Below are 27,978 nucleotides of genomic sequence, written 5' to 3' on the forward strand. Positions count from 1 at the left end.
TCCCAGTGTGATATGTAGTCTGTCCTGGTAAAGGATATGTATCAGTAGTTCCAGCCCGGGTGCTCCAATACAGCTGGTCCCTAGGAGTGGATTAGGAGTAGGGGCATGTTCAGTTATGTCAGAGGAATTTGGTTTACAAGTTATGTTTGGGGGGATAATACCTGCTTGTGAAATGGGAAAAAGAAAAACAGTAAAAAAGGCCTTTTTCCTTTACCCCTCTTCCTTGTCCTTCAACCCTTCTGCCAGAAGGAGGAGTTACTGTCTCCAAAAGCTTGCAAATTTTAATTTCTTTATACATGCTTTCTCCTGCCACCATATGGTGAGTAGATTTTTTTTCTATCCAGTTACATTGAATTTGGAAATATGATGGCCAGTATAAACTGTGTGATGCTACATATTATTCCTAAGAAGATAAAAGAACTGTTTCCACAAACTTGTACAGTATAACATTAGGTTAAGCATAAGAGATCAAATTTCTATAAAAAATAGAAATTACATATTTTATATGAAAATGTTCTTTAAAAAGTCAGAGTAATCAAAACAAATATATTTCTGTTTATGGAATTGTATATTTATTAAATTGTACGGTCTCAAACAGAGTTACATAACATTATTAAGCAAATATTTGGAAAACTGTGTATCACAGCACTTGGATGCCAATGAAGTTACTTGGGTTGTCTCACACAGGTTCATCCGGCATATTCAGAGAGATGATTTCTTAAATAATCTGTGGAATAACGAACATAAAATAATGACAGACTGATATAAGGAAATATTTTATACTAGAACAAAGATGCACAGAATTAGATTACTTCCTTTATAGAGAGTAAAAGACTATAATATACATGTAATATATATTGTAAAGCAAATAAAAATGTCACTTGTTATACATAGCCTCATAGAGTAATAAATATGTAAGCATTTAGTTTGTAAGAATGCATTAAAATTTTTATTTTATTTCACTTCCCACAGAATGGATGCCAAAATTAAAAACATAAAAATTAATAATTCCGTATTATCTTAATTCTGTACTATCTAAATACCAATCTGTTTTTCTAGAAGGCATAGTGTTCAAATACTGGTAATCAGAACACACATGATTTAATTTATGATTTTTTTAAAAAATCTGATATTTGATCTGTATCTTCTTACTGGGGATCATATCTTAATAAAAATAATGCCTGTTCAATAACTGATCCACATACTTTCCATGTGATGGGCATGACAGAGGGCACTTCCCACTGTTCCAGTTGCTAGGGCTTCTCCTCACACTATTCATGTATGGAGTATGGGAAGAATGACTGTTTAAATGCCTCTGTGATCACCATAATTAATCTAATTTTGTCCTCATGATCCCCGTGGGTGTGATACACAGAACTTTGTACTACATTTCCAGAGTCATCACTTAAAGTTGTTTTTCGAACTTCATTAGCAGGCTTTTTACAGCTAGTTTATGTCTGTTTTTAAATGTCTGCCAGTTCAGTTTTCTTTGTGACACTACCCCACAGAACAAACAAACTTGTGACCATTTGTGCTGCACTCCCCTGCAAACCTTCAATATCCCATTAGTCCTATATGATTCTGGCTCCATACATTTCAGCATATTCTAGGATGGTTAGCACAAATGATTTACAAGCAACCTCCTTTGTAAACTAATTGAATTTCTCTAGTATTCTACCTACAACTGAGCCTATATGGTCATACCATTTCATATCATTCTAAAGTGTTCTCATGTTTCGTAAAAGTAGACTGATTTCAACTGTGATTCATTGATACCATAGTCATAGAATACTACGTTTTTTTTTTTTTTTTTAATTTTTTGAAGTGCACAATTTTACATTTTTGAACATGTGGGGAGCATCAAATTTGGACAGTAACTGAGAACGCATGTATTATTCTTTGATATAAGGAATAGGATAGATGATACTCACCTTAAAGATGACTCACTGAGTTTCAGACAGGAACAACAAAAAAGACTGTTACACATGCAGCTATTGGCCAAAGCTTTCCTTAGCACAGAAAACACACACACATACATACAAGCTGGCACAAATGGCTGCCACCACCAGCATCTTCAAACAGAATGTGACTGTTACATGAATAGCAATGTGGAATGGGACGGGGAAGGCAGAGGCATAACAGGGTACAGGTGGGGGGAGAGAAGAGCACTGTCCAGCAGGGCGTGCAGGGACTGGAGACTGCCAGGCATGGCATCAGAAGGTGGGGTAGGGGAAGGGGAAGTGGGGAGCAAAATAGGAGAACAGCGGGAAAGGAGAAGGAGGAGTGAGAAAAGGTTGAGAGTGGAAAAGGAGAGGAGAGTAAAAGGAGGAGAGCAAAAAAGGAGGGGAGAGGAAAAGGAGAGGAATGGATAAGCAGAGAAGGAGAGCAGAAAATGAGAGGAGAGTAAAAGGAGGAGAGGAGAAGAAAAGGAGGAGAGCGGAAAAGGAGGAGAGCAGAGAAGGAGAAAGGACGGGCAGGTATATTGGCAGATGGTGGCATACAAAGAGGTTGAGAGAATGTGAGAGGGGAGGAAATGATAGGATGAGGGGGTGGAACCTGTTAGGTGAAAGGTGTGGGGCAGTAGGTTACCTCAGGCTGAGGCCAGGATAATTTTGGGAGCAAAGAATGTATTTTAAGGGCATTTGCACAGTTCAGAAAAGCTGGCAGTGGAGGGAAGAATCAAAATGATCCAGACTGTGAAGCAGGCAATGAAATCTAGCATATGCCACATGGTCGTCTGCTCTGCTTTTGGCAGATTTGTGGTGGCCGTTCATCATGGTGGACAGCTGCTTGGTAGTCATATCAATATAAAACAATGAGCAGTTGTTGCAGCAGAGGTGGTACACAACATGGCTGATTTCACAGGTGGCCCAGCCTTTGATGGGGTAAGATAAACCCTGTGACAGGACAGGAATAGGAAATGCTGAGTGTGTGATTGGACAGATCTTGCACCTAGGACTTTTACATGGATATGATCCCCATTGCAAGTGGTTGAGATTGGGAGAGGCATAGGGATGGTCTAGGATGTTATGGAGAACTCCACTTTGGAAGGGATGGAAAGGATCTTGGATAGGATGTCCCTCATTTAATGGCATGAGAGTAAATAATCAGAGCCCTGACAAAGGATGCAGTTTAGATGTCCCAGTTTGGGCTGGTATTGACTGATGAATGGGGCACTCTTTCATAGGTGGCTCTTGGGGGTGTTGGGTAGATTGGAGGGCTGTGGAGAAATGGCACAGGAAATCTGTTTGCAGACTGGGTCTGAGGGGTAGCACCATGAAGGCCTTGGTGAGAGTTTCAGTATACTGGGAAAGAGAGTTCTTGTTACTGCAGATATGCTGTCCCTAGGTAGTAAGGCTGAATGAGAGAACTTTTTTATTTAGAAGGGATGGCAGACATCAAAATGTAGGGATTGTTGGTGGTTGGTGTGTTTAATGTGGACAGAGATGTGGATGGAGCCATCAGAGAGGAGGAGATCAACATCTAGGAAGATGACATGCTGAGTTGAGCAGGACCGGATGAATTGGATGAAAGAAGAGATGTTGAGGTTGTGAAGGAATGAGGATAGGGTGTCTCATCCTTGAGTCCAGATCATGAAGATATTATCAATGAACCTGAACCAGGCCAGCAGTTTGGGGCTCTGGGAGGCTAAGAAGGCCCATAAACAGATTCACATAGGAGGGGGCCATGTGGATGCCCATGGCTGTGCCACAGATTTTTTGTATACCTTCCCTTCAAAGGAGAAGTTGTTATGTGTTAGGATAAAGTTAGTTATGTGAATGAGGAATAGGTTGAAAAAAATCAGCCAAGCAGCTCCAAACCAAAGGGCTAAATAAACCTTTGGTTTGCAACTGGTTGGCTGATTTTTTTAACCTCTTCCAGTTTATACAGTTGCTGAACTGAAGCCATATTTAAGATTTTTAATAAGGAATGAGGTAGCGAGTTTGGAGGCTGAAGGACATTGTGAGAGGCAGTTCAATTGCGGCAAGACCATGGGTGTGAGGGGCATTGGTATATAGGGTAGTGGCATCAACAGTGACCAGTAGGGAACCAGGAGGTATAGGAATGGGGATGACAGAGAGCCACTGAAGGAAGTGGTTGGTATCTTTGATGCGGGAGGCAAGGTTATGGGCAATTGGTTGAAGGTGTTGGTTACTGAGGGCCGAAATCCTTTCCATGAGAGCACAATAACCAGGTACAATGGGGCTCCCAGGGTTGTTGGGTTTGTGAATTTTGGGGATCACATAAAAGATGGGCATGTGGGGTGTAACAGGGGCGAGGAAGGGAATGGATTCAGGGAAGAGGTTCTGGGAAGGATCTCAGGCTTTGAGCAGGAATTGGAGTTATGTTGGATTTCTGGGACAGGATCACTCTGGCAGAGTTTATAGATGGAAGAGTCAACCTATTAGCAGAGGCCTTCCACCTGGTGGATGCCGCAACTTATCAAACAGTGGTGGAGCCTGTGTCAACAGGGAGGCTGGTTAGGTGAGGATCTGTTTTGAGACTGCATATGGCTGTCCTTTCCTCTGCTGAAAGGTTGGTGTTCTCAGGAAGGGACCTGGGCAAGGATGGTGACACTAAGATAGAGGTAAGGAATTCCTGGAAGACGACCAAGTGGTAGATAATCACCCCACACTGTGCTGACAGTCTCTAGCCCCTGCACACCCTGCCTGACAGACAGTGCTCTTCTCCCCCCCCCCCCCCCACCACCACCACCCATTCCTTGCTATCCCTCCCCCTTCCCCATCCCACTCCAGAATGGTATTCATATGACAGACACATTCTGTTTGGAGCTGGTGGTGGTGGCAGCCGATTGTGCTTGAGGTGTGCTTGCTTGTGTCTGTGTTTTATTTGCTGAGAAAGGCTTTGGCTGACAGTTGCATGCATAACAGTCTTTCCATTGTGTGTGTCTGCGACTCAACAGCTCATCTTTACAGCGAGTATCAATCTATCCTATTCCTTATACTGTTGTCATTCCAACTTGGAGTTTCCATTGTTTGATTTTGTTATGTTATTCTTTGGCCAACCATCTGAGTTTGCTTTGTTATGTTTACTATTAGTTCTAGCTTGACAGTCCTCTGCTTACAGTTTGTTGTCAAACTCCATTCCTATTAATCAAGTGAATAAAACTTGTTCATTTCCGTTCATCTGTGTCTCTGTATATTTATGGCTGAAATGATGGAATCTGCTTAAAAATCTGTCATCCCAAAATTACAAGAATAAGCAGAGTCTTTAAGCAATGTACAGAGTGAAACAGTGACTTCTTGTCATGATGCTAAATGAAGCCAAGTAGGACAGTTTTTATGCTTACACAAGGGCCTACAGAATCAGACTAGGGATCCACAAAATCCAATTGCAGCATTATATGACACAAGTTTATACCAACAAATGTTGAATGTGACCGACAGTTTGTCTGCTGAGTCTATCATGGTTTACACTCCAAAGATGAAAACATAAATACTGAAGTTCCCTCCAGAGAAACCATAACTGTGGTTCACAATGCTAAATTTGGCATGTATGTAAAGTAATGGTACTAGCAATTATATGGAGTTTGCTACAGCAGTTAACAGCTTGGATACTAAGCAGTCAAAATAGTATTGGATGTTATTTTGAAACCACTGTCACAACAATGATATCTCCACCTAAAGGACACTGTGGTCAGACAGACATGCAAATCATTGGACCAACAAATGCAAGTGTATTCACTGGACCAACAAATGTGACAAGTCCTTCAGTTTGAGCATATTGGCAATAGAATGAATGCCATCTGAATACTGGTAGCATCTGCAGACCATCTTGGAAGAGGAAGCAATGTCAGATAAAACATTACAGCATGTCTGACTAACACAGCTATTGCTTTCAGTGAAAATGGTAGTGGTGGCATATGGGAAGAGTGACATTAATTCTGTTTTTTTAGCAGCAGACAAGATGCACACTACAGTGGGCAGGTGAGTACCTCGGTAATGACATAGGTAGCTAGTGACATCAGCACTGGAGAGACCACAGCTATGTGGCACAAGCAACAGATTAACATCAACAGTTATGTCTAAAGTCTGAGCACCAAATCAATCCAATTCAGAAGAAAATGTTGGCACTGGCAGATGGATGAATGGGAATGCACAAGGAAAGGTAAACAAGATATATATCCATCCAGCCAACAGAATCAAACTGAGGGTCGGATGGTACAAGGAGAACAAAATCACCTGGCATGTTGGTACCACAAGCAGTTTGGTGATCAGGCCACAAGAGGCACATTTTCCCCACACACTAACAGATGATCTCAATGGCCTGCAGTTGGCTCAGCAGGGTGCACAGTTCCCCAAGAGTGCCAAAGACTAGTGACGGAGTTGCTGCTACTTCTGCAGACACTGACAGTGACATAATCAGAAGCAGCAAAGACCCAGCACTCAAAATCAGCCCTGTTATTCGTGACAAACTGACTGTCTAGTTACAGAATTTGCTTCATACCCCATACGACCACACTTTTGTAAGTAAGTGTAGATGTGGTACTGAGACAAATGCTTCTTGGGTGTTGAGAAATGCTGCCGGCATCTGCCTCGATCCACGGCTTTCAGGATGTCATGTGAGAAAAGGGTGCATTGGGTTTTACATGATCAGTATTTTTGGAATCCATCCATACTGGTTGGTACAGAAGTCATTCTATTTGATATACCTAACTGTGTTTTGGTCCAGAAGATTCAACATGGATTCTGCAAAGAGAGATCTTGTGAAACTCAGCTCATCCTGTTCCTCCATAAGATACTCAGTGCTGTAGACATTGATAGTCAGGTTGATGCCATGTTCCTTGTCTTCAAGAACGTATTTGACATAATCCTGCAATGCCCATTAGTGAAAAAATTTGAGCTTACTGAGTTCAGATTTGCAGACAGACTTTATTGCAGACAGAACTCTACACATTGCTCATAATGGAACAAAATCAAAAGATGTAAAGGTAATTTCTGGTGTATCCCCAGGAAATACGATAGGACCATTAGTGTTTAAATGTATGAAAGTGATGTAGTAGAGTGCATTCAAAGCTCTCTAAGGTTGTTGTCTCCATGAAGGTAGCAATGCCAGAAGACAGTAACAATTTGCAGAAGGCTCTACAGAGGATTGATGAATTGTGCAGGGACTGGTAGTTGACACCTAAATGTAAATACACGTCATGTATTGTGTGTGCGTAGGGAAAGGAACCCACTACTGTAAAATTACAGCTTTGTCATAAATCTTGAAAATACACTCCTGGAAATGGAAAAAAGAACACATTGACACCGGTGTGTCAGACCCACCATACTTGCTCCGGACACTGCGAGAGGGCTGTACAAGCAATGATCACACGCACGGCACAGCGGACACACCAGGAACCGCGGTGTTGGCCGTCGAATGGCGCTAGCTGCGCAGCATTTGTGCACCGCCGCCGTCAGTGTCAGCCAGTTTGCCGTGGCATACGGAGCTCCATCGCAGTCTTTAACACTGGTAGCATGCCGCGACAGCGTGGACGTGAACCGTATGTGCAGTTGACGGACTTTGAGCGAGGGCGTATAGTGGGCATGCGGGAGGCCGGGTGGACGTACCGCCGAATTGCTCAACACGTGGGGCGTGAGGTCTCCACAGTACATCGATGTTGTCGCCAGTGGTCGGCGGAAGGTGAACGTGCCCGTCGACCTGGGACCGGACCGCAGCGACGCACGGATGCACGCCAAGACCGTAGGATCCTACGCAGTGCCGTAGGGGACCGCACCGCCACTTCCCAGCAAATTAGGGACACTGTTGCTCCTGGGGTATCGGCGAGGACCATTCGCAACCGTCTCCATGAAGCTGGGCTACGGTCCCGCACACCGTTAGGCCGTCTTCCGCTCACGCCCCAACATCGTGCAGCCCGCCTCCAGTGGTGTCGCGGCAGGCGTGAATGGAGGGACGAATGGAGACGTGTCGTCTTCAGCGATGAGAGTCGCTTCTGCCTTGGTGCCAATGATGGTCGTATGCGTGTTTGGCGCCGTGCAGGTGAGCGCCACAATCAGGACTGCATACGACCGAGGCACACAGGGCCAACACCCGGCATCATGGTGTGGGGAGCGATCTCCTACACTGGCCGTACACCACTGGTGATCGTCGAGGGGACACTGAATAGTGCACGGTACATCCAAACCGTCATCGAACCCATCGTTCTACCATTCCTAGACCGGCAAGGGAACGTGGTGTTCCAACAGGACAATGCACGTCCGCATGTATCCCGTGCCACCCAACGTGCTCTAGAAGGTGTAAGTCAACTACCCTGGCCAGCAAGATCTCCGGATCTGTCCCCCATTGAGCATGTTTGGGACTGGATGAAGCGTCGTCTCACGCGGTCTGCACGTCCAGCACGAACGCTGGTCCAACTGAGGCGCCAGGTGGAAATGGCATGGCAAGCCGTTCCACAGGACTACATCCAGCATCTCTACGATCGTCTCCATGGGAGAATAGCAGCCTGCATTGCTGCGAAAGGTGGATATACACTGTACTAGTGCCGACATTGTGCATGCTCTGTTGCCTGTGTCTATGTGCCTGTGGTTCTGTCAGTGTGATTATGTGATGTATCTGACCCCAGGAATGTGTCAATAAAGTTTCCCCTTCCTGGGACAATGAATTCACGGTGTTCTTATTTCAATTTCCAGGAGTGTAGATTTGACTTGTTGCCTCAGTCAGAATCGGATGAGCCTCATGTAGCTGAAGCTGTAGAAAGGGCACAACAAGTTTTCAAAGACTTGAAAAAGGTAGGGAAATTTGTAAAGAGAAAGAAAGTTCTGTTGTTAGGTAGTTCCCATGGTAGAGGTGTTGGCCAACTACTGCAGGAAAATCTAGGTCCAAACTTTTTCAAGCCTATTGCAGATCTGGGTCAGGTAACAGAGGATGTAGGTTCTTTATGCAAGGATTTCACAAAGGAGGATGCCATGGTTATAGTGGGTGGTCTGGGAAATAGCATTGACAGAGACTCTGAATATTCCATAGAGAGTGACCTGGTGAAGATAGCATCAGCAATGAAACATACCCGTGTGGGATTTGTGTCTGTATTGAGACGCCATGATCGGTCTCATTTGAACTCTTCTGTAGGGAGGGTGAACGGAGTTGGAGTGACTGCTTAGGACGGAAATAGGGTCCCATATTGGTTTGATTCCTGTGGATGCTATCGATAGGTGGGACTACATTAGGCATGGCCTTCACCTCAATAGGAAAGGGAAGGGAAAACTTTCTGGGTTGATTGCAGAAAACTTAAGGGGGGACACTGTCACAAGTGGTAAAATACCAGTGGTCACAGGTGTCAGAGGGATGCCTTTTTTAGGATAGGGAAGGGGGAAAGAAAATGAGTTTTAAGAGAGATTGGCAGACACACTCAGTTTGAGAAAACAAATGAACAGGAGTCAGATTTTAATATACAGCCTCCATTTAAACAATGTTTAACAGAAAGTAATCAGAAACTGCCAGTTCTTCTTCGCCAAAGCAGTTATAATCCCATTAGTATGCAGTATCAGTTATCTTTATTGCACCAGAACATTCCGGGATTCAGAAATAAAGTTGATGAACTACTCATTTGTATCGATGAAATGAATTCATCTAACCAAATTGACATAATCTGCCTCTCTGAACATCAAGAAACCACTGGTATAGGTATGTTAGACATTTCAGGATTTAAGCTAGCTTCCTGCTTCTGCAGAGTAGATATGGATGGAGGAGGAGTTGACACATTTATTAAAAACTGTCATAAATTCAAGAATACTGACATTAATAAATTCTGTTTAGAGCAGCATCTAGAAGCATGTGCAACAGAAGTAGAGTTCCATAACAGATCCTATATAATAGTAACTATTTACCGAGCACCTGCAGGAAATTTTAATCTATTCATAAATCATCTAGAAGCTCTTTTGGGTTATTTAACAGGAAGAAACAAAGAAATTTTGATTGCTGGTGACTGTAATAGAGTTTTCTAATGCAATCTTCCAGTAAACATTTACTGCAGTTAGTAATGTTGTCTTTCAATCTAACTCACACTGTAAACTTTCCAACTAGGATCACAAAACCCTCAAGGACAGCCATTGATAACATTTTTATAGACAAATCAAAGGAACAAAATCATATCATAAAACCTGTAATAAATGGACTATCAGATCATGACATGCAGCTCCTTGTTTTAGATGTAAATTCCAAGCAGATTATCAAGACTGCTAAATCTGAGTACAGGAGAGTAGTCAATCAACCAAAAATTGAGTGTTTCAGAAAACTGCTCAAAGATATGAACTGGAAAGATGTGTATAGTGTTCATGACATGAATGAAAAATATAACACATTCATGAACAATGTCAGTACCATGTTTGAAAATTGTTTTCCTCTAAAAGTTACTCAAATTAGCAGAAGTCTATAATAAAACCATGGATTACACAAGGAATAAATATTTCCTGTAAGACAAAAAGGGAACTGTATCTGTCAACCAATAATAGCTCCAATGCTGTTGATTTAGCTAAATACAAGGAATACTGTAAAATATTAAAAAAGTAATTCAGACATCTAAACAAATGCACTACGAGTAGAAGATAGCAATGTCAGGGAACAAAATAAAAACAATATGGAATATAGTAAAAGAGGAGACTGGCAGAACCAGAAAGGAACAGGAGCAAATAGCACTAAGGGTAGATGACACATTAGTAACCAATGGGCATAGTGTGGCAAATCTATTTAACAAGTATTTTATATCCATTACTGATAGAATGGGATTCTCAGGATCAGTAAATAATGCCCTTGAATATCTGAAACTAGCCTTTACAAACAGCTTCAGGCTCATGAATATGTCACTCACTTCACCAAAAGAAATAACTTCCATAATAAAATCTTTAAAAACAAAGCAGTCTAGTGGTTACGATGAAATATCAACAAAGTTGGTTAAGGCACATTGCTGTGAGTTTAGTACAATTCTAAGTTACTTGTGTAACCAGTCAATTATAACTAGGACATTTCCTGACTGGCTAAAATATGCAGATGTTAAGCCTCTATTCGAGAACGGGGATAAAGAGATACCATCAAACTACAGACCGATTTCACTTTTGCCTGCATTCTCAAAACTTTTAGAGAAAGTAATGTACAGGCAGCTTCTCAACCATCTGACCACAAATGACATATTATCAAGAACACAGTTTGGATTTCTGAAGGGTTCTGATATTAAGAAGGCTATTTACACCTACAGTGAAAATGTACTTAATTCATTAAATAACAAGTTACAAGCAGCAGGTATTTTCTGTGATTTGTCAAAGGCATTCGATTGTGTGAACCGCAACATCCTTTTAAATAAATTAGAATTCTATGGTGTCACGGGGAGTGCTGCAAAATGGTTCAAGTCATACCTTGCTAACAGGAAACAAAGGGTGTCAGTGCAAGGGACTAGTGAATTAAGTCACCAGTCATCATCAGAATGGGAAGAAATTACATGTGGTATCCCACAAGGATCCATCTTATGGCCATTGCTTTTTCTTGTGTACATTAATGATCTCTCATCAGTTACACTGCCAGAAGCAGAGTTCGTTTTGTTTGCAGATGACACAAGTACTGCAATAAATAGTATGTCGAGTGTAGTTCTAGAAAGACCTGCTAATGATATTTTCATAGATATTAATAAATGGTTTAAAGCCAACTCACTGACATTAAACTTCAAAAAGACTCACTATGTGCAATTCAGAACCTGTAAGAGGTTTCCACCCAGCATATGCATAAAGTATGAAGAAGAGCAGATAGAAGAGGTTGACAGTCATAAATTCCTGGGATTACAACTTGATAATAAATTCAGTTGGGAGGAGCACACCACAGAACTGCAGAAATGCCTTAACAAATCTGTATTTCCAATTCGAGTGTTAGCAGACATAGGCAACATAAAAATGAAAAAGCTTGCATACTTTGCCTACTTTCATTCCATAATGTCATATGGTATAATATTTTGGGGTAACTCGTCAAGTCAAAGAAAAGTTTTCGGAGTCCAAAAGCATGTAATACGTATTATTTGTGGAGTAAATTCACGGACGTCCTGTAGAAACCTCTTCAAAGAACTGGGTATATTAACTACTGCCTCTCAGTAGATTTACTCCTTAATGAAATTTGTCCTAAATAATATATCTCTTTTTCCAACAAACAGCTCAGTTCATACATACAATAGCAGGAACAAAAATGATCTGCACAAGGACTTAAAAGCACTTACTTTAGTTCAAAAAAGGTTCCACTACTCAGGAACACTCATCTTCAATAATTTGCCAGCAAACAAAAAATTTAGTTACAAATAAAGATCAGTTTAAAAGGAGCCTGAAAGACTTATTAGTGGCCAACTCCTACTCCACTGACGAATTTTTTAATAGAAACAAATGATGTATTGTATATATTCATACTATTAGTATGGTTATTCATCTTTAAAAAATAAAAGAATAAAAAAAATTGACATGTTCCACATTCATGAGGATCTCCTCAGCACGGATCTATGGAATGAAAATCTAATCTAATTGCTGGAAACAGTAACCGTTGTAAAATATCTAGGAGTATCTATCCGGGGCAATCTTAAGTGGAATGATCATATAAAACAATCAGTAGGAAAAATAATTGTGAGACGGAGATTCACAGGAAGAATCTTAAAAAAGAAGAAGTGGCTTACAAGGCACTTGATCAACTGGCTCTTGGGTAGAGTTCATCCATTTGGGACCCTTTCCAGGTAGGACTGATTGAAGAGATAGAGAAGATTTAACAAAGAGTGGTGCATTTTGTCACAGGATCATTTTATCAGTTTGCGAGGCTTACAGAGATGCTCAATAAACTACATTGTCCGCTGCTACAAGAGAGTTGTTATGCATCACCGGCAGATTTACTACTGAAATTTCAAGACTACTTTCTGGGAAGAGTCAGACAACATATTAATTCCTCAGACATAGGTCTTATGAAATTACAATGGGAAAATTCAAGAAATTAGAACTAATGTAGAGGCTTACCAACAGTCAGTTTTTCCACATGCCGTTCGGAAGAGGAACAGGGAAGGCAGTATCAGTTAGTGGTACCAGAGATGCCCTCCATCACACACTGTTAGGTGGCTTGCACAATTCTGATGTACGCTACGTGATCAAAACTATCCGGACACCTGGATGAAAATGACTTACAGGTTCATGGCATACTCCATCGGTAATGCTGGAATTCAATATGGTGTTTGCCCACCCTTAGCCTAGATGACAGCTTCCACTCTCTCAGACATATGTTCAATCAGGTGCTGGAAGGTTTCTTGGGGAATGGCAGCCCATTCTTCATAGAGTGCTGCACTGGGGAGAGGTATCAAAGTCAGTTGGTGAGGCCTTGCATGAAGTCAGAATTCCAAAACATCCCAAAGGTGTTCTATAGGATTCAGGTCAGGACTCTGTGCAGGCCAGTCCATTACAGGGATGTTATTGTTGTGTAACAACTACACCATAGACCGTGCATTATAAACAGGTGCTCGATCATGTTGAAAGATGCAATCGCCATCCTTGAATTGCTCGTTAACAGTGGGAAGCAAGAAGGTGCTTAAGACATCAGTGTAGGCCTGTACTGGGATAGTGTCATGCAAAACAACAAGGGGTGCACGACCACACCATAACACCACTGCCTCCGAATTTTACTGTTGGCACCACACATGTTGGTAGATGACGCTCACCAGGCATTCGACATACCCTCACCCTGCCATCGGACAGCCACATTGGATACCGTGATTTGTCACTCCACACAATGTTTCTCCACAGTTCAATCATCCAATGTTTATGCTCCTTACACCAAGCGAGGCATCATTTGACATTTAGCAGCTTGATGAGTGGCTTATGAGGAGCTGCTTGACCATGAAATCCAAGTTTTCTCACATCCCACTTAACTGTCATAGTACTTGCAGTAGATCCTGATGCAGTTTGGAATTTGTGTATGATGGTCTGGATAGATGCCTGCCTATTACATATTACAACTCTCTTCAACCGTTGGCAGTCTCTGCCAGTCAACAGATGAGGTCGGCCTTTACGCTTTTGTGTTGTACATGCCCCTTCACGTTTCCACTTCACTATCACATCAGAAACAATGGACCTAGGGATGTTTAGGAGTGTGGAAATCTCATGTACCGACATACACAAAAGACACCCCATCATCTGACCATGTTCAGAGTCCGTGAGTTCCGCAGAGCATCCCATTCTGCTCTCTCGCGATGTCTAATGACTACTGAGGTTGCTGATATGGAGTACCTGGCAGTAGGTGGCAGCACAATGCACATAATATAAAAAACTTGTTTTTGGGGGTGTCTGGATACTTTTGATGGCATAGTGTAGATGTAGATTTTCTAGGAGTTAACAACAGATGGATATCAATGAGATTGGATGGTAGATCTGTGGATCCAGATGTGTGTGTCCAGTACTACCTTCCAGCAACTGGACATGGTTTTTTGTTCAAGTGATCTAAGGTAGCCTACAATTAAAAGAGAGACTATCTCAGTCAAAAATTTGGTATAGACTCTAGTAAGGACTTCATCAGGCTCTGGAACTTGGTACAGTTTCAGTGATTTCAGCTGGTTCTCAACAACACTAAAACTAATATCTATATCCAGGGTTGCCACAGGTTCTGAAAATCAGGGAATACCATAGAATTTCAAACATGTCAGGGAAATCAGGGAAATATCAAAGGAATTTGGGAAAAAAAAACTGGAAAAATCTCGTTTTTGTCTCAGTAAATGAAATGATTTGTATACTGAGTTATCATGCATCATCGGTGACTAGGTGCAGCTGAGTACGTGCACTGCTTCCCTTCTCCCTTATTCTTACTGCCTCTCCCCTTCCTACCATTTCCCTCAGCTTGCAGTCAGTGCTGCCACCACGTCTTGCCACTAGCCTGGCAGCTGCCAATGACAGGCAGGGAGGTGTGTGGAGTGATTTGTTTGGATCTGATTCTCAGAGACTGTAAACACAGTGGCTGGAGACAGTGGTTATGTGTGCACGAGTTGTGTCCGAATGATTGTGTGAATGTGTGTGTGATCTCATTTTCTGACAAAAGCTATGGCTGAAAATCTAGTTGTGAAAGTGTGATTTTCTTTTCTACATGTCTGTCTGTGGCTCATCAATCATCTTTACAGTGAGTTGCTACCTATCCTCATAGCATTAAACTCTCGCTAATATGGCCCTCGGTAGTCCGCCCTCTCAGTAATCCGGCACACTTCCAGCTTCTAGTCGTTCAACCTGAAATGATGCCTACAATAATGAAATTTCATCTGCAACAATGTTGTTAGTTAATTATAATGTTCAACATTCCTGTACACTTTGAAATTGTGGCTTTCCTTATGGATCATTATCATGGCTTCTAAATGGAAACATGTTATGCTAGGCCTCAAGCAGAAACTCGAAATTAGGTATAAAGTGAACTGGGGTTTTTCACAAAAAACCAGTGTTGCCAGCAATGGTGTCGGACGAGCAACTATTTATGACCAAACTTCAGCAGAAAAGAGGTAATCATAAGCTCACAGGACAGTTACGATGAAACTGATGAAGGAGAGGACATAGGAGGAGAGAATGTGAGGATATCTCAAACTGCTGGTGATGAAGCTGGAGATGTCTTCCTGAAGTACATTATACAACAATCAGAAACATGGCAGGACCTATGAAAAGCTTGTAAGGCTATTGTGTGATAAAGGACACTACCGTCATGCATCATCACGGCGACAACTAAAACTTTGGAACACGTTTCATAGTGAATGTCATGCGATACTAATATGTATGTACACACTCAAGGACTAAGTTTTCTGCAAAAATGAATGTATCTTTCAATTTGATAAAGTACACTCCCTATGTGTTCATACTAAATTTTAGACACTCTCAACAATCTGGCACTTCTGCTAATCCAGCACCCATATGTGCGAGGAATGGCCAGTTTAGTAAGAGTCTAGAGTATTACTGATTTTCAGAGTATTTGAACAAGTTGTCTGTTGCATGGATTGATAACTGTGGTCTCATTTCATCAGCATGCTGTCTGTGCCTCATGAATAGCTGGTGACATGAGGCGATTTCTGTGATGGGCAAAAACCAAAGGCCATATCTGTGGGTATCTGTAATGGATCTGCCTATCTGAAGCCATTCAGTTCCCACTAAAGTGCAGGCTCTGTCCGTTGGATCTAGTCTTCCTGCAGGCTGGGTATGTTTGTGGGTAGAATAATGCAGCAGATTTTCATCGTTTTTCCATGGACCCAGGACTGTGGTGTTCCTCAGCAGGCCAGAGGCAATGACTAATGAATTTCAGGAATTGTGACTGTCTTACCAGAAGCACATTGTTCAGTGTGGCATTGTATAGACATTTTATTTGTTGTAGTGCATTTTGGCACTTCAAAAGTAGTTTATATTTTAGAAAGTATGAATAATAATGATAAGAAGAAAATTTTGTCAGCTGCTAGTGGTTTGTATGCTGTGTACTCATACATTTCTCGAAAGAAGAATCACATAATACCTGTGAAATAGTAGATATAATACAGTGGGTAATAGCTGACAATAATGAACAAAATATAACTACCATTTTATTGGTGGTCACCTACAGTGTTGGTTTGCACAATTCTTCCCCACCTAATACACTTCTTTCAAGATGCTTACTTTTTTATGAGGTTATTTCTGAAATCAGTGAAGGTATTTTAAATCTGTCTTGTGACTCCAAGGAAATGGATATTTTTTTCACCAAGTGTGTTTTGTTTTATTGAAATAAAATAACATCAGAGGTCTTAATGAAATAAACGTACTATTTGGCTTGCTTTCTCCACTTAAAAACAGTTCATTACAAAATATTTTGATGTTAGTATTTAAGATTTTTGCTCACATCAGTAAACACCATCTGCTTGCAAGTATTTTTGGATATTTCCTTGTCTGCACTATTGTTTCTTGTACCATAGCTGCAAGGACAGATTGTCAACTTAATCCTTAACTTATCCTTGAGATCTTAAAATTTGTCAGGGGAAAATGCTAAAACTTGTCTGGAAATCTGGGAAATATCAGGGAGTTTCACTTGGGGAAACTTGTGGCGATCCTGATATCACTATCCTTCACAGTGGTGCAAGAATGAAATCTGAAAAATATCCCAGGATTTTCATTTGTAAAGGAACATTTCAAAACCAAGTTGATCATTTTCACTTTTGCTTTGCTACCCTCAATTTCAGTCTCTGTCTCATTCGTGAGTCTGGACACTAACTTTGATACCACTAGCAGCCTTTGCATATGAGCAGAATTTATTTGAGATTTGTCAGATATCATTCAATAATATTGTTCAGTATAACATGCATTGCCGTACTTCCCATTTTGACAGTTCATTACATTTGTAAATTAACATATTCCACACGATGGTGAAGCTCGAGATTATAGTCCATAGAATATGCAAATAATTAAACAAGTAAAGCAAAAACAAGTTTTAAGAGTCACATTTTTGTGTAAAAGTCAGGTAGTATTGCTAAAGTAGACATTTATTATATTAAATTTTACCAAGACCAATACGCATTTTCTCAGAAATGCATTGACGATGCTGTGCTACATCTTGATCACAAAAGTCATTCAAACATGGTTCAATTTTCCTCTCGGTGATCAGTACCCTGTTAGGAATACTTATTAACAGCACTTGAACACCTAAGCTGGATGTGCATTTGACTGAGCAACACTAAATGACAACACACTGTCAATGATATACAAATGAACAGCTATCAAAACATGCAGAAGAGTTGAAAGAGGAAAGAATCTAGAGAATTAAAAAGTTATTTTAACTTGTGTTTAAAATGTTTCACACATTTTTCATGATCAAATGAAAAATTCTTTTTTGGTTTTAATATGTGTATTCAAATAAAAGGCAAAATTTTTGTAGGTAATATGGAAAGTGTAGTGAATAAATGGGTGTGAGGATATATACAATGAAGGAAATGCAATGCACAAATCTACCTGGCCTCATTAAGAATTCGGTCTGCCTCCCTCCAGCCTGTCTCTATTGCCCCATGAACAGTAGAGTAGTAGTGATCATGTGTGGCCTCTCCAGCAAACAGTAAAACCTGCACAGAAAGCATAAACAAAAACACAAAAAATCTATAAAATATTCAAATATTTGAAAGTCCATGATGCAATAACAACAATCTTATGAAAATGATAGACTGCTAATTGCCTTATAGAGGAGACTATGAGATAGAGAAAAGCACAACAAAAAGATTGTTATGTATACATTTAAGCTTTTGGACAAAAGACCTTCTGAAGTGGAAAACATACATACACTTTGTGGTCAAAAGTATCTGGACACCTTCAAAAACACACGTTTTTCATATTAGGTGCATTGTACTGCCACCTGCTGGCAGGTATTACATATCAGCGACCTGAGTGGGGCACCCTGCAGAAATCATGGACTTTGAACGTGGTCAGGTGATTGGGTGTCACTTGGGTCATACGTCTGTATGCAAGATTTCCACACTCCTAAACATCTCTAGGTCCACTGTTTCTGATGTGACAATGAGGTGGAAATGTGAAGTGACACTTACAGCACAAAAGTGTACAGACCAACCTCGTCTGTTGACTGACGAGACCGCCAACAGTTGAAGAGGGTTGTAATGTGTAATAGGCAGACATCTATCCAGACCATCATACAGGAATTCAAAACTGCATCACGATCCACTGCAAGTTCTATGAAAATTAGGTGGAAGGTGGGAAAATTTGGATTTCATGGCCGAGCAGCTGCTCATAAGCCACACATCATACCGGTAAATGCCAAACGACACCTTGCTTGATGCAAGAAGCATAAATATAGGATGATGGAACCATGGGAAAACATTGTGTGGAGTGACAAATCATGGTACACAATGTGGCAATCCGATGGTAGAGTGTAGATATGGCGAATGCCCGGTGAACATCACTTGGCAGCGTATGTAGTGCCAACGGTAAACTTCAGAGGCGGCGGTGTTATGGTGCAGTCGTGTTTTTCATAGAGCGGGCTTGCACCCCTTGCTGTTTTGCATGGCACTATCACAGCACAGGCCTACACTGATGTTTGAAGCACCTTCTTGCTTCCCACTGTTGATGAGCAATTAGGGGATGGCAATTGCATCTTTCAACATGATCGAGCAACTGTTCATAATGCTCGGCCTGTGACAGAGTGGTTACACAATAATAACATCCCTGTAATGGACTAGCCTGCACAGAGTCCTGACCTGAATCCTATAGAACACTTTTAGGATGTTTTGGAATGCCGACTTCATGCCAGGCCTCACCGACCAACACCGATACCTCTCCTCAGTGCAGCACTCCATGAAGAATGGGCTGCCCCAAGAAACCTTCCAGCACCTGACTGAACATATGCCTGTGACATTGGAAGCTTTCATCAAAGCTAAGAGTGGGCCAACACCACATTGAATTCCAGCGTTACCAATAGAGGGCGCCACAAACTAGTAATTTTCAGCCAGGTGTCCGGATACTTTTGACACTCACACTCTCTCTCTCTCTCTCTCTCTCTCTCTCTCTCTCTCTCTCTCTCTCTCTCTCTCTCTCTCCCCCCCCCCCCCCACCTCTGGCTGGCCACAGCAGCCATAGACAGTTGTGTCACATGTGTGTGAGCTGTGCTTGTGTGAATGTGTGTGTGTTTTCTACTTTGGAAAAAGGACTTTCACTGAAAAGCTTAAATGTACAACAATCTTTTCATTCTGCTTGTTTGTGACTCAATGTCTCCTCTATATGGTGAGTAACAATCCATCCTTTTCATATTACTATTATAAAATATCCAGTTTTGCATATGAGGCTACACCATATTTAAGTGTAACTTACACTAAAATATACACTCTTCTTTATATTTTTAATATAAAAATCAAATGAAACTCTGAAACAATGTGAATATTTCAAAACAATTTTCAGAATGAATACATGTCACACTATCTACCAAGTGACTTGTATGTAGTGAATATTTTAGAACTTTTGATATTTTGCAACAGTTCCTTGCAATTGCCCATAGAATCTTAAGGTGCATATAATGGGTATTGTAATTACTGATTAAATACAAACACTCCTTTTATGTTGGCAAAGGAAAGAAAGAAAATAAGATAACAGGTTAATTTTCCTTGCCTTACTATGGAGTGATGATATAGTGGAGGTGTTGAGTGTTAAGTAAGGAGGAAAACAAAAACTGCACTGACAACATGTTGGAGACACATTGAATAATCAGATCTTCTGGCATTGTTTGGTATTTTGAAGACATGACTCGCTGCCATCTTCAGGTGCTCCCTGAGGCTCAGGGGGCACCTGAGGAAGACAGCGAGTCACTCCATCAAAATGTCGAGCAAGAACAACACGGACAAAGGGGAGAAGAGACAATTATTCAACATGTCAACACATGACTGGGAAAGTCTGAAGGATTACAGCATTTTGGAGGTGGTTCTGGATTACTTTGTGGTTATTTTAGTACAAGGAACATGTGGTCTCCAGTGGTTTATTACAGAGTAATAATTTAATTATGGTTTATTCAGTTTGTTACCCCAATTACCTTTGTCTTTGTGAAAATACCCTCTTAACAGTGACAATGTCTATAATATGCAATTATCAAAACAAACAACACAAATCACAGAGTAAGATGGTAAATCTTGGATGGATCACATACTTTGTGTAGTGGTTGCTGTTGTTTCAGGAACAAGTCCAGAATTGCAACATTGTGTCACCCTTCCATTGCATTCAGTGAACTCCTCACACAAAGTGCATATTTGCTGACCCTTCATAAACCTATCCATATTCCTCTTTATTGCAATGTAAAACGAACACTACTGTAATGAAAAATGAAATGTCGTGTGATGAGGGCCTCCCGTCAGGTAGACCGTTCGCCTGGTGCAAGTCTTTCGATTTGACACCACTTCGGCGACTTGCGCGTCGATGGGGATGAAATGATGATGATTAGGACAACACAACACCCAGTCCCTGAGCGGAGAAAATCTCCGACCCAGCCGGGAATCGAACCTGGGCCCTTTGGATTGACAGTCTGTCGTGCTGACCACTCAGCTACCGGGGGCAGACACTACTGTAATAACAAACCCAAGACAGAACAAAATAGTGCCGAATGGTAGCTTGGGGGCAAAGAGTACACTAGGCGTTACTGTTGTCAGCAGTGAATACTGTAAGTGAATGCAGCAAGTTTGTTTCCAAACAAGGCACACAGTGTATACTGTTGATATATTTTGAATCCAATACAGATATAAAGATTAATGGGGGTAAGAAATCAAACTAAATGCTATTACTCTGTAACAAGTCACTGGATACCATATGTCTCATACAACAAAATGCTCAGAAAGTATCAAAATTTTGTCATTTGAGTTTGGATTCACCCTGTGCATAAGAGCCTGAACATATAAAATCTAAGAACATTATAAGTTCATAAGTTGAACTTTTGTATTCTAGATCTGATTTATGACCCTACCTACCAACCATTCAACACCTACACAGATCAGTGAGGGATCATCTTTACTTACTCCATTATGCATATCTATCTATATTTTGCTGTCCATGGGGATATATATTGAGATTTTAACACAAAGCCAATAAATATATTTCTATAGGTAACTTTCCTTTAATTTCATTACAAAGAAAGATGTTAGGTTTGTCTTACTTGGGCAGACAAAAACAGTCTGATAGTAACGTCAGAGTAGGATAGGAGAGACTGGACAGAGCAAAATTTTACAGATAACCATAGGCTGAAAATACACCATTGTGGGTTTCATCTATAAAACAACAGCCAATCAATGTCAAATGCTTGGAAGTCTGTCCAGTATGTGAACATGTTTGAATATATCTAGCAGTGATCTTTTTTTCTGACTAAGTTATTAGCATATATTCATAACTATTAGTCCATCATCAGAAACAAACAGAAAACCAGTAGCTTTTTTCCCCACCAACAACTTTTCTGCTAATCAGCTAACACACTACTCAGAAGCCTTCTGATATAATTATTTATAAATAACAAATAACAACATCAATTCTGTAATTAATTTATAGTGTAATCCACAAGTGTTTATAACATCTTCTGTCCTTCATACTCATCTGACATGTGAAAAGTCTCCCTTTCCCAGCAGCCTTTGCAGAAAATACCATCGAATAGTGCATGCATGTGCTAAAAAGTGACTTCGAAAACTGTTCAAAAGTCACAAAGAGAAGCACGTAGCATGCAGGGAATATTGATCCAGCATGATAATGTTGCCTTCTCACATAGTGAGCAAAACCATGAATATATCTTGATGTTTCCGAATTCCAGAGACTCCTGCATCTACCATACAGTCAAAATTTAGCACTATTAGATTCCCTTCTGTTCTCAAATAGACAATAAATTATTAATGGCCACCAATTAAAGTCCACAAAAGAAGCTGTGCCTACCTACAACTTGTTTGTGAACAATGTATCAAAATGCATATCGGTGAGTTTTCATTAAATAATTTTAAAGAATTAGTGGGAACAACTTCACAGAAGTACTTTGAGAAGGTGTGAAGTTATTGGAATATAAGTAATTTGCATTACATTCTCCAGATTTCAGTGAGAACCTTTCATCTTTAAATTAATCAAGAGTAGCCACATGGGATAGCCGTGCGGTCTGAGGTGCCTTGTCATGGTTCGGGAGGCTCCCACCTTCGGAGGTTTGAGTCCTCCCTTGGACATGGGGGTGTGTGTGTGTGTGTGTGTGTGTGTGTGTGTGTGTGTGTGTGTGTGTGTGTGTGTGTGTGTTGTTCTTAGTGTAAGTTAGTTTAAGTTAGATTAAGTAGTGAGTAAGCCTAGGAACTGATGACCTCAGCAGTTTGGTCCCATAGTCCTTACCACAAATTTCCAAATTTAATCAAGAGTAATATGATGAATCCTTACAGTTTGTTTTGTTTCTGAAGTGCTTAAATATCTACAAGAAAGACAATTTCATTTAAGCGTAGTAAATTAGTTACCACAGTTTATGCAATATGATTCTGCTGTTGGACAAGGTTGGTGTCAGAGCTATTGGTGAAGATGAAGACTGTATGTGAGATAACATGATACAACAACTCTGGTTGGCTGTCAAGCCTAAGAGAGGTTGGTTATTATTTATGAATACAATAAAGAGAAACAGTCCCTTTGGATACAACTCAAGCTTTTTGTTGTGATGTAAAAAAATTCCTTAATATACTCTATGAGTTACACACAACAATAAAAATTTAAAATAATAACTAAGAACACCATATAAAAGTTAGTATGCTCTCTTACCTGATTTCCACCAGTGTTGGATATTGGTTTTGCCAGACTAGCAGCATTTGTACCATATCTTTCTGTATCCAAACTTCGGAAACTGTAGGACCCACGAAAATGGGGATTTGCTGTCCAACTTGATCTATTCAACAACAATGTATGGTATGATAATCTGAATTATGATAGAGAAAGTGGACTGAAGAACAAAGACATCTATTCATAGTATTCTAAGAAAAACTGCTCCTTTTTAGCATATTATACACTATTTGATCAAAAGTATCCGGACACCTGGCTGAAAATGACTTACAAGTTCATGGCAACCTCCATTAGTAATGCTCAAATTCAATATGATGTTAACCCAGCCCTAGCCTTGATGACAGCTTCCGCTCTCACAGGTATACACTAAGTCAGGTGCTGGAAGATTTCTTGGGGAATGACAGCCCATTCTTCACAGAGTGCTGCACTGAGGAAGGCATCAATGTCAGTCGGTAAGGCCCGGTATGAAGTCAGCATTCCAAAACATCCCAAAGGTGTTCTGTAGGATTCAGGTCAGGACTCTGTGCAATCCAGTCCATTACAAGGATGTACTGTCATGTAACAACTCCATCACAGGCTGTGCATTATGAACAGGTGCTCAATCATGTTGAAAGATGCAATGGCCATCCCCAAATTGCTCTTAAACCGTGGGAAACAAGAAGGTCCTTAAAACATCAGTGTAGCCCTGTGCTGTGATAATGCCATGCAAAACAACAAAGGGTGCAAGCCACCTCCATGTAAAACATGATCACACCATAACACCACTGCCTCTGAACTTTACTGTTGGCACTGCACAAGCTGGCAGATGATATTCACTGGGCATTCGCCATAACCGCACCCTGAAATGGGATAGCCACATTTGTACCATTATTCATCACTCCACACAACATTTTTCCACTGTTCAATCGTTCAATGTTTATGCTCCTCACACCAAGCGAGGTGTCATTTGGCATTTACTGGCTTGATGTGTGGTTTTTGAACAGCCACTTGACCACGAAATCCAAGTTTTCTCACCTCCTGCTAATCCATCATGGCATTTGCAGTGGATCCTGATGTAGCTTGGAATTCCTGTGTGATGGTCTGGATAGATGTCTGCCTACTACACATTATGGCCGTCTTCAACTATTGGCAGACGAGGTCGGCCTGTACGCTTTTGTGCTGTACATGTCCCTTCACATTTCCATTTCACTATCACATTGGAAACAGTGGACCTAGGGATGTTTAGGAGTGTGGAAATCTCACGTACAGACGTATGACACAAGTTACACCCAATCACATGACCACGTTTGAAGTCTGTGACCTCCGCAGAGTGCCGCATTCTGCTCTCTCACGATGTCTAATGACTATTGAGGTAACTGATATGGAGTACCTGGCAGTAGGTGGCAGCACAATGTACCTAATATGAAAAATGTACGTTTTTGTAGGTGTATGGGTACTTTTGATCACATAGTGTATATGGTAGAAAAGACATATGCAAAACAATGTGTGAAAGTAATAAACACAAAAGATTTGTAGTGATAAAAGAAGTCATAAAATATTTTGGTGTAATGCATAGCAAATGAATACACATTTATATAATTACAGAATTTATTGTATATCAAATATTAATACAACTCAAATCACCATGTCTGCCTGTCCAGTAAAAATTTAAAGTCCAAAAGAAATTAAGTGAAGTACAAGAAACTGACACTGGATATTCCAGACATTCAATTTATATCACAGGATGCAATCAGTGACAGTTATAGTAATTTGAGCAAGTTCAGAGTGTTACACACAACATAGACCATGACAGAATAGATATCATGAGGAAATGTTTCAGTGTCTTTCACCTTTTGTTGAGCACTACCAATAAAGTCCCTTGGCATTACACCAGATGAGACAATGAACTCTGAGAACCCAGTAGAGTGTAGAGATGATGTAATCATAACTAAGCAGCAGAGGCAGTGAGAAGGTGGTCATGCAGCACGGCTAGTGATGATCTGTTTCAGGAAGCTGCCTTAAGAGAAATTGATTTCTGCTTACTCTGTGACTGGTGATTTTGGCATTTTCATATTCCCCAGGCAGCCAACTTCTGTGGCCGGCAGTCATTTGGTGGAGTTCCCACAGCTTAAAACAGAGCTATACAGAGTTCACTATCAATACATCTTCACCCACTGATAGAAAAGATAAAAGGTCCCCCTTCCCCCAAAGACACAAGGTAAGGCTGAAATACTACTTGTTGTCTTGCAAGTGATCAGTGTGGCATTGTGCCTGGAGGTACTGTTATTTGTGTGGCTGGTGGCAATTTTGTGCACTATGGTCACCACTGGTACAAGTGTTGATTCATCTTCTGTCAGGGTTCATGATGGATCTGATGTGTTAGCTTTTGCCATTTCCAAGCCTGGACACATGAAATAGTCCCACTTTTCTGAAGCTGATGGGATGGCATTTGGTTGGGTGTTGATGGTGGTGGTAATGGTGGATTTTACGCTGTTGCTAGAAATGACATATAGTTCTAGGCATGGAAACTCTTCAAAGGTACATCTGCTTGATGTATTGCCAAATCACTCTTGTCTGGGTTTATATAGTGGTCATTGCTGTACCCTGGACCTTGATGATGGTGCCTGGGAACCTACAAGGTTTACTTCCAAACCCACAAATGAGGACTGTATCTTGTTCTCTGAAGACATACTGGACTCATGGTGATGGCTGATGTTCATCCAGCTGTAGAAACTAAAGTCCTGTCCTCAGTTGTCTATCATGAAGCAATTCTGCTGGGCTTTTTCCATCAGAGTTTGTAGTATAGTAAGTACTTAGAAACATGGCCAATGATATTCTTCAGTTCTTCAGTGGATGAAATGGGCCATGTGTGCCTTTAACCTCCTCACCAGACATTCTGATGTACTGTTGGAAGGGGAATGCAATGGAACAGATGGAAAATGCTGTATGACTTGAGGGTACAGACGCTTGAAAAGGTTTGGAATGAGAATTGGAGTCCAATGTCAGAAACAATGATCTTCAAAAGGTGTTATATTGAAGATATATGGGCTAAAACTTGAGCAGCAGCTTCTGCTGGTGTGGACATCTGTATTATACAGAGGAAATGTGAACACGTATCCATCACTACCATACACATACACTGTAGAAATGATCCCACTAAATCTGTGTGGAGATGCTACAGGGAACCTGCGGTGGTTGTCGTGAATGTAAATGGTGACTGGTGCTGGCTAGGATGTGGCACTTATCCATCATCATGTGACCATCTCGATGATGTCTTGATTTATACCATACCAGTATGTTAAAGGTGTCCATAATTAAAGGTCCAGTTACAAAATACTGTAGATTGAGAATCCCTGTCCAGAATGTTGTCAAATCTGAATACAATATTATTGACATGGGGGAAACATTAGGGAACCAAAAAAATTAATGAAAATTCAACAAACAGATGATGATGTAAGCATAATAATGTAAATGGGGTGGCTACAAATGACAGATGAACCACTACATGATGGCTATGGTTTGAGTTGCACATTACAACAATCATACTGTTCACCGTGCATGACTGCACAAGTTCTGCATTCAACAGTTATGGCACTGTTAGTTACGTAAGCCCATCATCAATGGCAAGGTCATACCAGGTAAAATGAGAAGTTTTTAACTGTCTGAGGACAAAACCCACATAACAAGCAAAATTACACCAGTTTCTAATTGTTGTGGGTCTGGTGCAAGATATGTTCAATATGTTGTCCACCATTTCCTGCCACAAGTTGAAATCAAGAAACAGCACGTTCCACAGCAGACTGGAGCATCTCCGGCATCAAGTTCAGAATGTGTTGTCCAATGTGTGCCTTCAATTAAGCTATTTTGTAATTGGAGCACTTAGCACATCTTTCAGACAATCCCACAGCCAGAAGTCACATGGATTAAGATCAGGTGATCAGGATGACTGGGCTGCAGGGAAATGATGGCTGATAATTGTAGCATTTCCAAAATCCCTCTTCAGCAGCACTTGAGTTATGCATTATGCCACTGGCTGAGCAATATATGGAGGACTGCCAGCTTGCATAAAAATGATTACACTGTTGATGGATTGGAACAACATTGGTTTGCAAGACTCACAAAACATTTGACAGTACAGGTAACAAGACCTTTGGGACTCATCTGCTTCAAAAAATATGGCTTTGCCATATATGATGCCAATGATGATGTCTTCTCCAGTTATCAGCTGAGTCAAGGTGTCATTCTGTGACAATGTTTCAACAAGTTTCCTTCTTGTTACCTTCAAGTGAAGTGTTGGGTTTGTGTTCTGTCCGGTTCTTTATAGTCAGTTGACCACTGCCTCGAATGAATCAGCAGCAATAATTACGTGCCTCCGGAAGGGGCATTGTGGCCCACGGTGGGAAGGAATCACGACCTGTGGTCCTGGGGACTCCCTGAGTGCTGGTGGGTGCAGGCATTGTGTCCTGGTGGGGCCTGTCCATTTCATCCACTGCCTTCGCTGGTTTCACATCGGAGCATTCTTGTCATATTTTGTTATCACTGCAACCCATGCAATACTAAGATGGAAACTGCTATCTCAGTTGACAAGGTTGTCATGGACTTGTATCTCAACAGCCTCTTTAAAGACTGCATCCCAAAACCCATTCACCCCACACAGGATCTTTGTTCATTCAAAATCAAACATATGGTTTTCCTTGAGACCACGTTCTGCCACAGCCAATTTGACCTAGGCAAA

General features: G+C 40.9%; 1 protein-coding gene across 2 annotated transcripts in view; it reads right to left on the reverse strand.

The window, feature by feature from the left end:
* Positions 1-549: 549 nt before the first annotated feature.
* Positions 550-27,978, reverse strand: part of LOC126259284 (spermine oxidase) — a 142,740-nt gene continuing 115,311 nt past the window's right edge. For both annotated transcript variants that reach the window (XM_049955935.1, XM_049955943.1), the window contains exons 8-10: positions 23,247-23,370; positions 17,955-18,061; positions 550-727 (exon numbers count right to left, since the gene is read on the reverse strand). In XM_049955935.1, the coding sequence (XP_049811892.1) occupies positions 703-727; positions 17,955-18,061; positions 23,247-23,370 (256 nt within the window). In that variant the 3' untranslated portion in view covers positions 550-702. The remainder of the gene's footprint in view (positions 728-17,954; positions 18,062-23,246; positions 23,371-27,978) is intronic.

This window comes from Schistocerca nitens, chromosome 1 (assembly GCF_023898315.1).
Source record: "Schistocerca nitens isolate TAMUIC-IGC-003100 chromosome 1, iqSchNite1.1, whole genome shotgun sequence".
Classification (NCBI taxonomy): domain Eukaryota; kingdom Metazoa; phylum Arthropoda; class Insecta; order Orthoptera; family Acrididae; genus Schistocerca; species Schistocerca nitens.